Source organism: Lepus europaeus, chromosome 10 (genome assembly GCF_033115175.1).
Source record: "Lepus europaeus isolate LE1 chromosome 10, mLepTim1.pri, whole genome shotgun sequence".
Taxonomy (NCBI): domain Eukaryota; kingdom Metazoa; phylum Chordata; class Mammalia; order Lagomorpha; family Leporidae; genus Lepus; species Lepus europaeus.
Window position 1 is genome coordinate 21,988,947 of NC_084836.1, and position 16,618 is coordinate 22,005,564.

A 16,618-nucleotide genomic window follows, 5' to 3' on the forward strand; every position below is an offset into this window, starting at 1 on the left:
AATTTAGACCCACTAGAAGCCTTTGGCAAAGTAATTGAGAACAAGAATAACAGGAAACAAGAGAATAATAAGAGAATGGGGTATTTAGACTTGTAAAATATCTTTGAGAAAGTTAATGGTGTATTTTTCTAAAATGGGGAAATTCTTTTATCTCTATACTTACAAAAAAAATAATGCAAGAATGTAAGAGAATTTCTATGAATCATATAAATAATGCTGCCTGCAAGTACTCTGCACTAGGACCACTCTCAGCATATTCATAAATCATCTGAAAGAAGGAGAACATGGTGAGATTTTCAGGTTTGCAAGAACTGCTAAGCTCTACCAGGTAGTGATGTGTCAAGCTGATTAACATAAATGGAGAAAGGAACACAGGGCAGAGTGACTGGGCAGAAGCATGGACGCATGGCAGATGGGCTTCTGCATGGACAACTAGAAGATAAAGCATTTGGGGAGAAATAATTCTACCCACTCTTCCAAGATTAAAGGGCTTTGCATTATCAGCCCTAACACAATTAGGAGATCTTATAGTCAGTATCTACATTTATCTATAGCTATTCCCACTACAGCTAAAAGGCCAGCCAAAAATCAGGTGTGTTTAGAAAGGATATTTTAAAAGCAACACTAAGAGCAAAAAGCAGCACCCTGCTCGGGTATAAAACCCTAATCCACTTATACCTGCCATATTTTTTAAGAAAGCTTTTATTTAATGAATATAAATTTCATAGGTACAGCTTTAGGAATATAGTGGTTCTTCCCCCAATACCAGCCCTCCTACCCTCAGTCCCTCTTCCATCCCATTCTTCATTAAGATTCACTTTTAATTATCTTTTTATATAGAAGACCAACTCTATACTAAGTAAAGATTTCAATAGTTTGTACCCACACAGAAACACAAAGTATAAAGTACTATTTGAAGACAAGTTTTACTGTTAATTCTCATAGTGCAACTCACTAGGGACAGAGGTCATACATGGGAAGCAAGTGCACAGTGACTCCTGTTGTTGATTTAACAATTGACACTCTTATTTATGACTTCAGTGATCACCCGGGGCTCTTGTCATGAGCTGTCAAGCTATGGGAGATTTTTGATTCCACAAAATCTGTCCGTATTTAGACAGGGCCATAAGCAAAGTGGAAATTCTCTCCTCCCTTCAGAGAAAAGTACCTCCTTCTTTGATGGCCCCCTCTTTCCACTGGGATCTCACTCACTGAGATTTTGGTCATTTTTTGCCACAGAAACTTGGTTTTCCATGCCTGAAATGATCTCAAGGGCTTTTCAGCCAGATCTGAACACCTTAAAGGCTGATTCAGAGGTCAGAATGCTGTTTAGGATGTTTGTCATTCTATTCATCTGCTGTGTGGACTGCTCCCCATGTTGGAACATTCTTTCCTTTTTAATTCCATCTATTGTTATTACCAGACACTTGGTCTTATTTATGTGAACCCTTTGACACTTAATCCTATATATATATGATCAGTTACACACTTAATATGATCACTTTAACATGTAAGATGGCATTAGTACAACCCAGCTTAATGGGATTTGGAGTTCTATAGCAAGTTTTTAGCTTTACCCTTAGGGGTAAGTCCCTGGGAATGTGTGCCAAACTGTACATCTCTTCCCTCTTTTATTCCCACTCTTTTTTTACTGGGATCTATTTTCAATTGGATTTAAACATCTATGAACAATTTTGTGTTAAGTAAACAGTTCAACCAATTACATAGAAAAATAAAATAAAAAATAATAAAACTGTTCCTCAACAGTCAAGACAAGGGCTGTTCAAGTCATTGCTTCTCATAGTGTCAGTTTCATTTCTACAGGTTTCCTTTTAGGTGTTCTGTTAGTTGTCACAGATCAGGGAGAACATATGATATTTGTCTCTTTGGGACTGGCTTGTTTCATTAAGTATGAAGTTTTCAAGATTCAACCATTTTGTTGCAAATTATCAGATTCTGGTTTTTTGTTTTTTTTTTTTTTTTACTGCTGTGTAGTATTCCATAGAGTACATATCCTGCAATTTCTTTATCCAATCTTCTGTTGACAGGCATTTAGGTTGATTCCATATCTTAGCTATTGTGAACTGAGCTGCAATAAACATGGAGGTACAGATAGCTCTTTACTTGCTGATTTTATTTCCCTTGGGTAAATTCTGAGGTGTGGGATGGCTGAGTCATATTGTAGGACTATATTCAGATTCCTGAGGTGTCTCCAAACTGTCTTCCATAGTGGCTGTACCAGTTTGCATTCCCACCCACAGTGGATTAGGGTGCCTTTTTCCCCACATCCTCTCCAGCATTGTTGTTTGTTTATTTCTGTATGCTAGTCTAACTGGAGTGAAATAAAACCTCATTGTGGTTTTGATTTGCATTTCCCTGATGGCTAGTGATCCTGAACATTTTTTCATGTGTCTATTAGCCATTTGGATTTCCTCTTTTGAAAAATGTCTGTCTCAAGAGCCTCAGGTGATCACTGATGTCATAAATAAGAGTGTCAATTGTTAAATCAACAATAGGAGTCACAGTGCACTTGCTCCCAATGTAAGACCTCTCTCCTTAATGTGTTCTACTATAAGAATTAACGGTAAAACTAGTCTTCAAAGAGTACTTTATACTTTGTGTTTCTGTGTGGGTACAAACTGTTGAAATCTTTACTTAGTATATACTAAATTGATCTTCTATATATAATTGAAAATGAATCTTAATGAAGAATGGGATGGGAGAAGGAGTAGGAGGTGGGATGGTTTGGGGGTGGGAGGGCAGGTATGGGAGGAAGAACTGCTATAATCCAAAAGTTGTACTTATGAAATTTATATTTATTAAATAAAAGCTTTCTATAAAAAAGAAAAAAAGTCTGATAAAGTCTTTGGCCTATCCCTTAACTGGGTTTTTTGTTTTGCTGTTGTGGAGTTTCTTGATCTCTTTGTAAATTTTGATTATTAATCCTTTATCAGTTGTATAGTTTGCAAATAATTTCTCCCATTCTGTCAGCTGCCTCTTCACTTTCCTATTTCTTTTGCCATACAGAAACTTCTCAATTTGATGTAATTCCATTTGTTAATTTTGGCTTTGAAAGCCTGTGCCACTGGGATCTTTTCTAAGAAGTGTTTGCCTGTGCCAATGTCTTGAAGGGTTTCTCCAGTGTTCTCTAATACTTTGATAATGTAGAGTCATAGATTTAGATCTTTAATCCATATTGAGTGGATTTTTGTGTAAGGTGTAAAGTAGGGGTCTAGCTTCATACTTCCACATGTGAAAATCCAGTTTTCCTGCACCATTTGTTGAAGAGACAGTCCTTGCTCCAGGGATTGGTTTTAGCTCCTTGATCAAATATAAGTTGCTTGTAGATGTTTGGATTTATTTCTGGTGTTTCTATTCTGTTCCATTGGTCTGTCCATCTGTTTTTGTACCAGTACCGGGCTGTTTTAATTATAACTGCCCTGTAGTATGTCTTAAAATCTGTTATTGTGATGCCTCCAGCTTTGTTTTTATTGTATAAGATTGCTTTAGCTATTCAAGGTCTCCTGTGCCTCTGTATGAACTTCAGCATCATTTTTTCTAGATCTGAGACGAATTTGTTTGGTATTTTGATTGGTATCGCATTGAATCTGTAAATTGCTTTCAGAAGAATGGACATTTTGAAGATATTGATTCTTCCAATCCATGAACATGGAAGATTTTTTCATTTTTTTGTATCTTCTTCTGTTTCTTTCTTTAATGTTTTGTAATTCTCATCATAGAGGTCTTTGACATCCTTGGTTCAATTTATTCCAAGGTATTTGAATTTTTTTGTAGCTATTGTGGATGGGATTGATCTTAGAAGTTCTTTCTCAGCCATGGCATTGTCTGTGTATACGAAGGCTGTTGATTTTTGTGTATTGACTTTATGTGATGCTACTATACCAAACTCTTCTATGAGTTCCAATAGACTCTTAGTGTAGTCTTTTGGATCCAATAGAGAGAGAGAGAGAGAATCACATCATCTGCAAATAGGGATAGTTTGACTTTTTCCTTCCCAATCTGTGTCCCTTTGATTTCTTTTTCTTGCCTAATGACTCTGGCTGAAACTTCCAGGACTATATTGAGTAGCAATGGTAAGAATGGGCATACCTTTCTAGTATTAAATCTCAGTAGGAATGCTTCCAACTTTTCCCCATTCAATAGGATGCTGGCCGTGGGTTTATCATAAATTGCCTTGATTTTGTTGAGGACTGTTCCTTCTGTACCTAATTTGCCTAGAGTTTTCATCATAAAATGTGTTGTATTTTATCAAATGCTTTCTCTTCATCCATTGAGATAATCATATGGTTTTTGTTCAGCAGTTTGTTAATGTGATGTATCATTGATTGATTTGCTAATGTTGAACCATCCATGCATACCAGGGATAAATCCCACTTTGAGTGGATGATCTTTCTACATGTTGTTAGATTCAATTGTCTAGAATTTGTTGAGAATTTTTGTGTCTATGTTCATCAGGGGAATTGGTCTGTTATTCTCTTTCTCTCTTGCATATTTTTCAGGTTTAGGAATTAAGGTGATGCTGGCTTCATAGAAAGAGTTTAGGAGGATTCCCTCTCTTAATTGTTTTGAATAATTTGAGAAGAATTGGAGTTAATTTTTCTTTAAATGTCTGGTAGAATTCAGCAGTGAAGCCATCCAGTCCTGGGCTTTTCTTTTTTGGGAGGGCCTTTATTACTGATTCAGTTTCCATTTTGGTTATGGTTCTGGTTAGGTTTCTGTGTCTTCATGGCTCAATTTAGGTAGGTTGTATGTCCAGGAATCTATTTCTTCTAGGTTTCCCATTTTGTTGGCATACAGCTCTTTGTAGTAATTTCTGATGATTCTTTTTGTTTCTGTAGTGTTTGTTGTTACATTTCCTTTTTTCATCTCCGATTGTTATTTATTTGGGAATTCTCTCTCCTTTTTTTGGTTAGTTGGGCCAGTGGTGTGTCAGTTTTGTTTATTTTTTCATATTGTGAGCCTTTTTTTCAACAAACCTTAAGCAGTTGTTACAGGGTAGGAGAAGGTCCAGAGAATGGCAACTAAAGTAATCTTTGGGAAAGAGGAGCTGCTTTAGGTTAACAAACTTGCAAAGATTAGGATGCAACAAACTGGGAAGATAACAGTTTATAAAATTATGAGGGTATGGTGCATATACACATTTACCTTGGTTAACACTTACCATCCCATCATCATCAACTGACATGGGGTTTGGGAAGATATGAAGGGATTGAACATAGTGCTAATTAAAATCTAAATCAGTTAAGGCAGAAAGACCATTAGGCTAACTGATAAATAGGTAAATAAAAATTCAAGGTACCAAGGGATGTGAACCAAAGAAATTTCCTCCTCTCCCCAGTAAAACTTGTAAAGAGAGGAGAATTTTTACTTAAGTTGTAATTACTTTGGAAACTAATGACAAAGCCAGAGTTGCTGTATCCTGGCGCTGTACCTGGGGGTGGAAGGAGTAAGTACATTTTTATGAATGGATTTACAATATATTGTTTTTTGTTTTTTGGTTTTCTGTTTTTTTTTTTTTTTTTTTGACAGGCAGAGTGGACAGTGAGAGAGACACAGAGAGAAAGGTCTTCCTTTTGCCGTTGGTTCACCCTCCAATGGCCGCTGCGGCCGGCGCATCGCGCTGATCCGAAGGCAGGAGCCAGGTGCTTCTCCTGGTCTCCCATGTGGGTGCAGGGCCCAAGCACTTGGGCCATCCGGGACTAGAACCTGGTGTGCCTGTGCCACAAGGCGGAGGATTAGCCTATTCAGCCACGGCGCCAGCCTACAATATATTGTTTTTTTAAAATCAGTAATATTTAGAGACATACCCAGGCTTTGCAGTGTATACCTTAGAATGAAACAAAAACCTGATTCAAATCCTGTAGTACTAGCTCTTGCTTAAGCAGTGTAACCACTCTGAACCTCCATTTCTCCATCTGTGACATGAGAAAACCCCTTCTACAAAGAGATCTTGTCAAAACTGAAGGGAAGCTGGCACCGTGGCTTAACAGGCTAATCCTCCGCCTTGCGGCACCGGCACACCGGGTTCTAGTCCCGGTTGGGGCACCGGATTCTATCCCGGTTGCCCCTCTTCCAGGCCAGCTCTCTGATATGGCCCGGGAAGGCAGTGGAGGATGGCCCAAGTGCTTGGGCCCTGCACCCACATGGGAGACCAGGAGAAGCACCTGGCTCCTGCCTTCAGATCAGCGGGATGCGCCGGCCGCAGCGGCCATTGGAGGGTGAACCAACGGCAAAAAGGAAGACCTTTCTCTCTGTCTCTCTCTCACTATCCACTCTGCCTGTCAAAAAAAAAAAAAAAACAAAAACTGAAGGGAGTGGCATCTGTAAAGTGTCAGGAACAGAACCGGGGCTTGAGGATCTGTGCAGTGCTTAGTCCCCTAAGATACTGCTTGCACAGTGTGCCCTCGACAGCGTGGTCAGACTCCACATCCCAGCCTGGGGAGACTGAGTCCACCCCAAGTAGGCAGCATTTGATTCTAACCCTCATTTTTCTACTTTTGTCCTTACTGACATCCATTCTTTCAGATACATTGGGCACATATTATGTCAAGTATTGCTTCATTACTCAGGAAACAGTAGTAATAAACATAGATCTACTTCTGTATATAAAGAGAATTGAAAATGAATCTTGATGTGAATGGAAGGGGAGAGGGAGTAGAAAAGGGGAGGGTTGTGGGTGGGAGGGAAATTATGGGGGGAGAAAGCCATTGTAATCCATAAGCTGTACTTTGGAAATTTATATGCATTAAATAAAAGTTAAAAAAAAAACATAGATCTATATCCTGTTCTTAGGGAGCTCACAGAGGAGATCTGGTTCACGAACTAGAAATAAAGTGATTTCATAGAATGGTCAAAAACAGGGTTTGTGGGGTCATGCGCAATGAGGGTCGAGGCACAGCCCTTTTCCTAAAGAATTGGGGGTAAAAAACACAGCATTTGAGCAGCCTCCATGAGGGTGCAGTCTCTGGTTGTTTGAAAACTTTGGGTGCATGCAGCATTTCCAGCAAATGGAGGGGCACGGGGAGTTCCCCCAAGGCAGGAATGAGTAGGGAGTGTTCGAGGCCCAGAGGAGGCCTGTATGACTGAGCATCCTGGATGGAGAGAACGAAGACAGGGACGTGGTTAGTGAGGGACAGAGGACAGCCAGCCTTAGGTGGCTCAGGGCCAGGTCAGGACCCGGCATTAGCAGCCGTCACAGAGTTTTCAGCTGATTAATGATGTGAGCTGGTTTGTATTTTTGAAAGCTACCCTGGCTACTGGGTAGACAATGGGACTCTGAGGGCAGCGGGACTCAAAGGAGATGGCTCTGTGCCTGCTTTTCCAACCCCACGCTCGCCCCTCCAGATTTCCTGGAAGCTGCTCCGTCCTCTTTCTGAACTTGACAGTCACACTGCCTTCAACACCGCATCCCTCGAGTGTGGGCTACCTTGACGCAGATCACTTTTGTACTTTTCATGTTTTAGGACATATGCAAGTTATGTTTTCTCAGGTGAGATCGTTAACCCAAATGCATGTCATTTCAGGTTTTAAAAATCAATTTGATTGGCCACAGGAAACGCATTTTGGCCTCTCTGGGAGACAGGCTGCACGAGGATCCACCACAGAAGCCCCCTCGGTCCATCACCCTCAGGGTAAGTGCCAAGCAGGCCTCTTTGTTCTCTGCTCTTGGCCTCCAAAATCTCATCATGCAATAAAGCAGCTGAAGCTATGGGCAAGGAGTGCAGTTCCCCGTGGAGCTTACCTTATCTGTGTAAAAAACCATCCCCCTTTTGGTTGTGTTTTATAAAACGAGCTTTGTTTTTGTTGATTGGTTAGATCTGTGTTTTTGAGCTTTAGATGATACGCATCTGTAATGGAATTCAGTCTGGCCAACCTCCGCCTTTAGGAACCACCTCCTATCCCACACTCCCGTCTACACCAAGAGAGCGGAAATGAGTTTTCTGTCAGACTCCTCAAACCCACAGAAAGAAAATCAATAAAGAACTGGAGTTAAGTAAAGATCAATTTAAAATTAACCTTAGGGTCTTCTTTTTTTCAAGACATGAAAATTGTCCATCTTTACCCCCTTCTAAAAAAAATTAAGAATAGAGAACCAAAACTTTACTAAACTCTTTCAGCTATATTTTAGGATTACAGGGAGAAGCAATAAGAGGAACCAAGGAAGGGGGAGGGAAATAAACAGGAAGGGAAAGGACAGAGAGAGAAAATGAGAGACGATTTCCAGGAGGAAGAGCAGTGCCAAGGAGCAGCCGACATCTCCTGTGTTCATGGCTTCTCTAAGAACCTTTCCAACATTCATCTCAAAGTTGGGCTCTCCCTGGCAAGCTGGAGATTCCCCCACACTGTTCTCTTTAGTCCTGCGCTTGCTTCAGATTCCCTTTTCTGCAAGGTGTCAGGAAAGGCAGTGCTACAGTAAATGAGGGACACAGGCATGGCCCTTGGACATAACTGTCTCTGAGGAGGCACAGCAGAATAGCGTAGCTACCGTCAGGGTGGCAGGGGGCTGGGCAGGAGATAAGCTGTGAAGATTCTGAGTCTGACTGAGCTTGGAAAGAGAAGAAAATACACAGAGATGTCAGGGAATGCCAGAGAATTGGCTCCAGGAGGGAACCACGAAGAAAACTGATTCCTGGGGAATCAGGATACACTGGCATGTTTGGAAGCTACTTGAGGGCTTTGAGAGTAGGGAAAGTAGAAATACAATTCATTTTCCCCCTCAGGAAGAGCAGCCTTAAATAAATTGAAGGAAAATTAGGCTAGAAAGGGATGAGGTCTTACCTTCCTTTTTTCCATGAAAGGGGAAGAAGCTGTGGGCGCCATCACTGTAATGACCTCAGAAGGACTCTGCACAGAGCGGTTTCCTGCTGCTTACTGTGTTTCCTTCCTGAACCTCTGGCATTAACTGTCCAGAAGAGATTTAGGGGAGAAACAAATGGATCAAAGAGATTTCCAAGAAAAAGTGCAGGACCTAAATCTGTCAGAGAAAGTTCAGAACCCCTGGGAGACACATGCTGGGCAGAACCGGCACCCCAGCTCAGCCGTTCTGTGCTTGTGGCAGCTCTCTCTGCTTGAGCACCCTCTGTCATTACTTGCCCTGCTCTGCAGTCCCTGCACGCGACATGCTGTGTGGCCCTCCTGGGTCCTCTCCTGGGTCCTACTGTCAGAACACTCTTTGGTGGAGGATCAACACCCATTCAGTTCCATGTTAGCTTTCCCATGATGGCATAGCCCATGGTGAGGGCTCTCTGCCTATGCGAAGACCCCCTTCTCCCCTTGTGAACACATGTGATGGTGTCAGGGGTGCCCCACAAAGCTGTGCTTCCCTCCTCAGATCCCCATAGCTCTGGTTTAAGAAAACAAAGCCTGATTCTTGATACTTTAAGCCTTTGACCAGAAATGCTTATGGGGGAAAGCATTGACTAGATCATGCTGTTAATAAAATGACAGATGTCATCCTGTCCTTGGCAGTCGATTCAAAAACCACTCCCACCTCCCCACGGGTTTTTGTCTTGTCAGTGTTTCGCAGTTTTCAACCAAAGGTTAGCCACAGAGCATGGTATTTATTTCATGATGTATTTCCATTCAGGAACCCAGTGGTAATCACACTCCTCCTCAGTTGTCTCCATCACTTAGCCAAAGCACTTACACCACTGGTGGCTCCCTAGACGTTCCTCACATTATCATGCAGGGCGATGCAAGGAGGAGAAGAAATGAAAACTACTTTGATGATATTCCCCGATCAAAACTGGAGAGGCAGATGGCCCAGGTAAGGTGTTCAGCAGTCTGTGATGTGTTTGCCTTTCACCCATATCAGGTAATGCATTCGAATATTGAACAGTGGCTCACAACAGCTGCTTGTTGTCCACTCCTAACTGGAACTCTGCCATTTTATGGGGTATTTTTCATTCCCTGCTCACTGGAACCAGTCTGGAGCAGCCCTTCCTAGAAAAGGAATGTATGTACATATCCTTCTTACCCATTCTCCCCTAGGAAGTGGTGTCTCATCTCGTTGCCCCACAAAGTCTTTGCCCTAAAGGGAATAATATCAAGCCAGAATCAAGTCACAATGCAAATGAATAATAGAAGTTAGATTATAAAATGTAAACTGGTTGAATAATGGGGCAGAAGCTAGGGGATGGGGAGGTATTATTAACTCTGTGTCCTGTTGTTAATATTCTCCTACGTTTACATGTTTGTATAGAACTGTACTACAGGGACTAGTTGCGTCATCTCATGTTGTCATCTTAAATAGTTGAAAACGATGCTCCTGCCTGGGCCAGATTGTTGAAAAGAGGTTTGTTGCCTTCAGACCTTGCCATGTTTTTGGTGAGGATGTCCCTGTCTAGCCTACCCTTGGATCACTGCTCAGACGCTGGAGTCAACCATAGCCCAACTGTGACACTGTTATTAAAGCGCATTCTGATGGACAGCTAGCACTGCAGATTTGCCCTGCGATTCAAAGATATGGATTTGTTGATGACTATTGGCAGAATCCACTCTTTTCCTCCTCATTCTAGGTTCAAACTGATGTGCTAAGAGACTTCTCTCTGCCTCCCACACCTAAGATGAGAATCTCGAGGTGAAAATTTGACTGTAATTGCTTTGCCTTGGTTGTTAAATATTTTTCTCAGCTGTTTGGTGAGATTCCGTTTTCAAAAGCCTTTTGTAAACATTCTGTGCTGCAGCTCATGAAGGAAAAATGTGAAGAGAATGTTCTGGAAACTGTGACTGTTCCGCCTGCAAATGCCTTGGATTAAAAGAGCCTGGGATTTTGGTCTCCTTTGTGCTGTCTCGGTATAGAATTGTTCTCAGGGTCCTTTGTGCAGGGAATTGCAATGTTGGGATTACAGATCATGCTTTATTGAAGCAAGATGGAAAATGTGAGAGACACATGGAAAGAATAATTTTCCCTTTCTCTTGTTAGGTGTTATCTTTTAATCTTCATCACTGTTTTCACTGCTGCTCTTTTAAGGCAGTCTGAAAGCTCTTGCCTCCATCCAGCCCATTTATTTCCTGCTACTTGGTAGTGTTTGTAGATCACATATGTGGTTAAATTTCCCTAATGACAGCGTTTCAGAGACAAGATTTGTTTTCATCTTTAACCATGTAGTCTTTATATATTATATATATATATACAGTATTAATATATATTTATATATTAATACAAATGAAATCTTTTTTGAACCCTTATCTTTCCCAGGTAAGGAAGGGTAGTCCATTCATGAGCATTAGTTGTTATTGTCTGTGTTGATCTTACTAACAGAGATACCTGCTTGTATGATTTATGAAATTTCTTCTCATAGTGCAGCTTTTTCAAAGATTAAATACTCTTAGGTCTAAGTATGAACACTCAGAGGTAATCAAGCAACGTTGCTCACGGACAGGGGCAATGTTACCTTTGGAATAGCCCAAATCTTTTTCCTGTCACTCCAATCAAAAATGCAGTCTGTTTTCTTTTACTGGGTGAGAAAGCCTTTCAGGAGTGTCTTGCCTGGAGAAAATGGAATAAACGTTTATCTGGCCAGGTAGGAAAAGCCCACAAGCAGACAGGAGAGTGAGATAAGCAGGTTGAAGGAATGAGATTATCTACAGGGCATCAATGAGAGCGTGCTTATTTCCCTACTGACGATCGAATGTCAGATAGAGACATGGGCTCCATCCAAAACCAGCAGCTTATTAGAGCCTTTCTAAAATCCTGCTGTTTGATACAGCTTTTTTTTTTTTTTTTTTTGCTGCAGAGAAAATCAGAGATGGCACTTCAAGAATCTGATCAATAAGAAAAAGGGATTCTGGGATTGCAACTCTTTAGGTTATGTTAATTGCAGATTTTTATTTATTTTGGAAATCTCCCCTAGTCTGGCAAGACCAAAACTTATGAAGCAATGACTAGCATACCTCTTAAAAATTATATCATTTCAAAGTGTTAACCTTTCAAAATATGAAATATTCAGTGATTGTCTTGTTGAGAAGTTCAATTTATTTGACTTTTCCACCACTCACTCAGCTGATATTTTTGAATCCCCCCACCCCACTTTTTTGATCATTTGCAGTAATACTGTATGAAATTCATTTGCTTTTATAACAACCTGTCACTCACTCTGGACTGTATTCTTCTCTGAAATTATGTGTTTAGACAATAAAGCTGGGTCTTCCTAAAGGCTTGAATTAGCAATTAAAATCCCTGTAAGGGACAGTTATGCCTCCTTCCAACCAGAGCTCAGTTCCTGTGGTTCTTCCCCAAGGGGGTTCTCCCAGGAGGTTGACTGTGGCTTGCTTAGTGCTGTCTCCATTCGTCTCTGTCTCCCACTGAAACGCACAAGTTCACCTTGAGGCTTTCCTTCTTTCCTAGCAAAAGAAAGCAGAATGCAGTTGAGAAAAAAATCACTAAGGCCGTTTCATGTTCTTAGAAACCCCTCTTTCTCTCTACATTTAGCTGAGCACCCCACTAGACTGATTTGGAATTCTAGCCTGAGGCCAGAAACCTGAGCTTCTTGGTGGCTGTAATAATTCATAGGTGCTTTTGCCTTCTTAAAGTCTACTCAACAAATGTTTGGGGGAGCTTTGCTTAACTTAGAAAAACACTGCCTAAAGTTAAATTGAAATAAATTTAATGTTCTTTCCATCTCTTAAATTAGTATGTCAGCAAACATTGAGAATGTACCTCTGGAGGGACATTCAATTGCTTGTTTTCAATTTGAACTGTTATTAAAAGATACCTGTGTTGGAATACAGGGGAACTGCACATATTGTGGCCATTGTTTGCTTTTATTCTGATATAAACAATATTCTGGCCTTTAATTGTCTTAAGTGAATATGTGAGGAACAAAACTGATATCAGCGCTAATAGCATCTTTCAAACCACTGAATTGTAATGATGTAAATAAACATTGCTAAACAAGGGACATCCTATTGTGCTGAACACTTAGCTACTCTAGCCTATAATCCTCATTTGGACTCATTAGGCTGAAGGTTCTTTTTTTCTTTTTGGACAGGCAGAGTTAGACAGTGAGAGAGACAGAGAGAAAGGTCTTCCTTCTGTTGGTTCACCCCACAAATGGCTGCTACGACCGGCGCGCTGCGCCGATCCAAAGCCAGGAGCCAGGTGCTTCCTCCTGGTCTCCCATGCGGGTGCAGGGGCCCAAGCACTTGGGCCATCCTCCACTGCCCTCCCGGGCCACAGCAGAGAGCTGGACTGGAAGAGGAGCAGCCGGGACAGAATCCGGCGCCCCAACCTGGACTAGAACCCGGTGTGCCACAGGTGGAGGACTAGCGTAGTGAGCAGTGGCACCGGCCGGCCAAAGGTTCTAAAGTGCTCCCCCATTTCCATTCCCTAGTAGATAAATGCCACACTCATGTTTGAATGATGATACCTTAATGTGCATAGAGCGTTTAACTAGTCAGAGCACTTTGACATCTGTTATCTCATTCTACACAGTGTGTCATAGCATTATTAATATGCGTATACACATTATTTCTGAGTTCTGTGGAGACTACATAGAAGGAGGTAAAAGTTTCCAATATTGAGGGTCAAATTGGAATCCTTGGAAGTTTCCTTGAATGAAACTTAGAAATCATTGTAGCCTTAAAATGAATAACAACGGAGAATAATGGAATTCATAAGGCTTGGGGACCCCATTCTCCAAACTATGAGAAAAGGAAAAATAGTTTAAGATGCTAAAACTTAAAATCATTTCTGGGCCTCCATTTATAGAAATGCATATAAAAATGAAATAGTATTTGTGGTTTCACAAAAGGAAAAACTCTGCAACAGTAAGAAAAATACATATCTTTGCGCAAAATTTAGTTTAAGCATTAGGGAGGCAAATCCATAGTGTAGAAGTTCTTGGGTTTTAAATGCTCTCGTGGAAATGTATTGCCTGAGGCAATAGATCAGATACTGTAAAGACTTTTTCTAAATCATTAAAAAGTCAATTATAAGTCTACTGTTCCTCAATTTAAACATTATTACATATTTAGGAGCGAGAGAGGTCTTCCATCCACTGGTTCACTCCCAGATGGCTGCAACTGCTGGAGCTGCATTGATCTAAAGCCAACCAATTTCTTCTTTATTCAAAAGCACTTGACATGTTATATTAGTTCTACAAATGTTTGATCTTTTGATATCATTAAAGGAAGGGAAATAAGAACTGAGCCATGTGGAAGCCCCACTGTGGCCAGGTTTGTACCTGGGGTTCCCCAGACGATGTCTGTTGAATCCCCATAACTGCCCATTTACACAGAGGAAGCCTTCCTTTCCTCATACCTGGAAAATGGAAGGGCTGGAATGCAAGCCCTGCTCTGCCTCAGCATATCCCCAGATGCCCCATGGGCTGCTCCCATCAAAGTGAGAAGAAATATTTGTAATAGTTCCACAGATACTAATCTCCCATATATTGTAATGAATTGCATTTACATAGGCAGCAGGGGACGAAATCACTAGCAGTGTAGTAGAAACTCAGTGAATCAGTGCATGGGTATCACCATGCAACCCTTTAAATGCAAAAGCACAGTGATTACTTGTTGGTCCTTTGAGTGGAGACCTGCCCACCTTGGCAGAACTCTGTCCTCTCCTGTGTTTGGGGAAAGTTTTTATGTAGCTGTGGGGTTTACTCTGTACACAGAGAAGTTGCTGTCTGTGGTCTCTCTCCAAACAATGCCATTTCCTTAGTGGCTCCTTCAGTTGTAGTTCTGAGCTGGTTTCTTTTTGTGTCACCTGGACAAGTCATGTGAAGTCTCTGAACTTCAGTTCCCCTGTCTTTAAAATGTGGGTAAAAGGCCAGCTCTCTGCTATGGCCCAGGAAGGCAGTGGAGGATGGCCCAAGTCCTTGGGCCCTGCACCCGCATGGGAGACCAGGAGAAGCGCCTGGCTCCTGGCTTTGGATCTGCATGATGTGCTGGCCGCAGCGGCCATTGGAGGGTGAACCAACGGCAAAAAGGAAGACCTTTCTCTCTGTCTCTCTCTCTCTCTCTGTCCACTCTGCCTGTCAAAAAAAAAAAAAAAATGGGTAAAGCCTGCTTCTCATATTTCTGTCTAGCAGATAATTCATGCAAAAGCATATTCTAAACTGTAAATTTCTGTCATTTGATAGATAATAAATAGGTAGATGAAATGGCTATCAGTTCAGATGTATCACCTGCCAGTCCCTAATTCAAAAAACCCTGATTCATTGTAGAACAGAGTCAACAGCAGCAATGTAAAAATGCAAGTGCTCCCATGGTTGTACCGTTCTGTAAAGACCAGTTTTTTGTTCTTGTTATCCATACTGAGAATGTGTTCTGAGAACAGAACTGGAAGCTTCCTCTTTATCATTTTAACTGTATGAACACAAAGTCTGCCGTGGAGCATACCTCATGATGATGCAGGAGCCTCTGTGTAGAATGATCTCAAGCCAGGGAATGCTAAGGATGGATGGACTCCTCTGCCAGTTCAGGGTGTCAAAGAATACAGCAAACGATATCTTATGACAGTGACATATTAACCTTATAGCATGGTTATAAAACACTAAGTGAAAGGAGGGGATCTTTTCCTTAAATAAATTCTAGAACCTTCTTGAAATACACAAAGTTGCCAACTAGAGAAGCTTGGAGATTCCAGAAAGCCATGAGGCAGACACATCAACATCACCGAGAAAAAAAGAAAAAGTAATTTATCCACCTGTAATTATATATATATATATATATATATATACACACACACACACTATACAAGAAATTCTACTCAGCATGTCAGTGTTATTGGAACTTATAGAATCAGCCTTCAAAAAAGAGTGCAACTCTGTTGAAAGGAACAGCGTTTTACGATGTTTCCCCAATTCATAAATATATCCCCTGACTATAGAAGTTTTCTCATTACCATGCCACCTCAGATTTTTTCATGTTAGTGGCTTGTTTTCTTAAAGATTTATTTATTTCAAAGGCGGAATTACAGAGAGACAGACGCAGAGAGGGAGAGAGAGAGGCCTTCCATTCACTGGTTCGCTCCCCAGATGGCAGCAACGGCCGGAGCTGCGCCAATCTGAAGCCAGGAGCCAGGTGCTTCTTTTGGGTCCGCTCATGCGGATGCAGGGGCCCAAGGACTTGGGCCACCTTCTTCTGCTTTCCCAGGCCATTAGCAGGAGCTGGATCGGAAGTGGAGCAGTCGGGACTTGAACCAGCACCCATATGGGATGCCGGCACAGTTGGGAGCTTTACCCGCTACACCACAGCACCAGCCCCCGTAGCTTTTTTTTTTTTTTTTTTTTTTTTGACAGGCGGAGTGGACAGTGAGAGAGAGAGACAGAGAGAAAGGTCTTCCTTTGCCGTTGGTTCACCCTCCAATGGCCGCCGCGGTAAGGCGCGCTGCGGCCGGCGCACCGCGCTGATCCGATGGCAGGAGCCAGGTGCTTCTCCTGGTCTCCCATGGGGTGCAGGGCCCAAGCACTTGGGCCATCCTCCACTGCACTCCCTGGCCACAGCAGAGAGCTGGCCTGGAAGAGGGGCAACCGGGACAGGATCGGTGCCCCGACCGGGACTAGAACCCGGTGTGCCGGCGCCGCAAGGCGGAGGATTAGCCTAGTGAGCCACGGCGCCGGCCCCGTAGCTTGTTTTTAATTTAGAT

At 41.9% G+C, this 16,618-nt stretch overlaps 1 protein-coding gene across 15 annotated transcripts in view; it reads left to right on the forward strand.

Moving 5' to 3' along the window:
- The window catches only part of ANKS1B (ankyrin repeat and sterile alpha motif domain containing 1B), a 1,247,671-nt gene that overhangs the window by 1,165,672 nt on the left and 65,381 nt on the right, over positions 1-16,618 (forward strand). For 9 of the 15 annotated variants that reach the window (XM_062202004.1, XM_062202003.1, XM_062202008.1 and 6 more), the window contains 2 exons: positions 7,545-7,652; positions 9,608-9,787. The exons of 3 other annotated variants lie outside the window; for them this stretch is intronic. In XM_062202004.1, coding sequence (XP_062057988.1) covers positions 7,545-7,652; positions 9,608-9,787 — 288 coding nt within the window. The remainder of the gene's footprint in view (positions 1-7,544; positions 7,653-9,607; positions 9,788-16,618) is intronic. 3 more of the 15 variants (XM_062202014.1, XM_062202015.1, XM_062202013.1) reach the window with 1 other exon arrangement.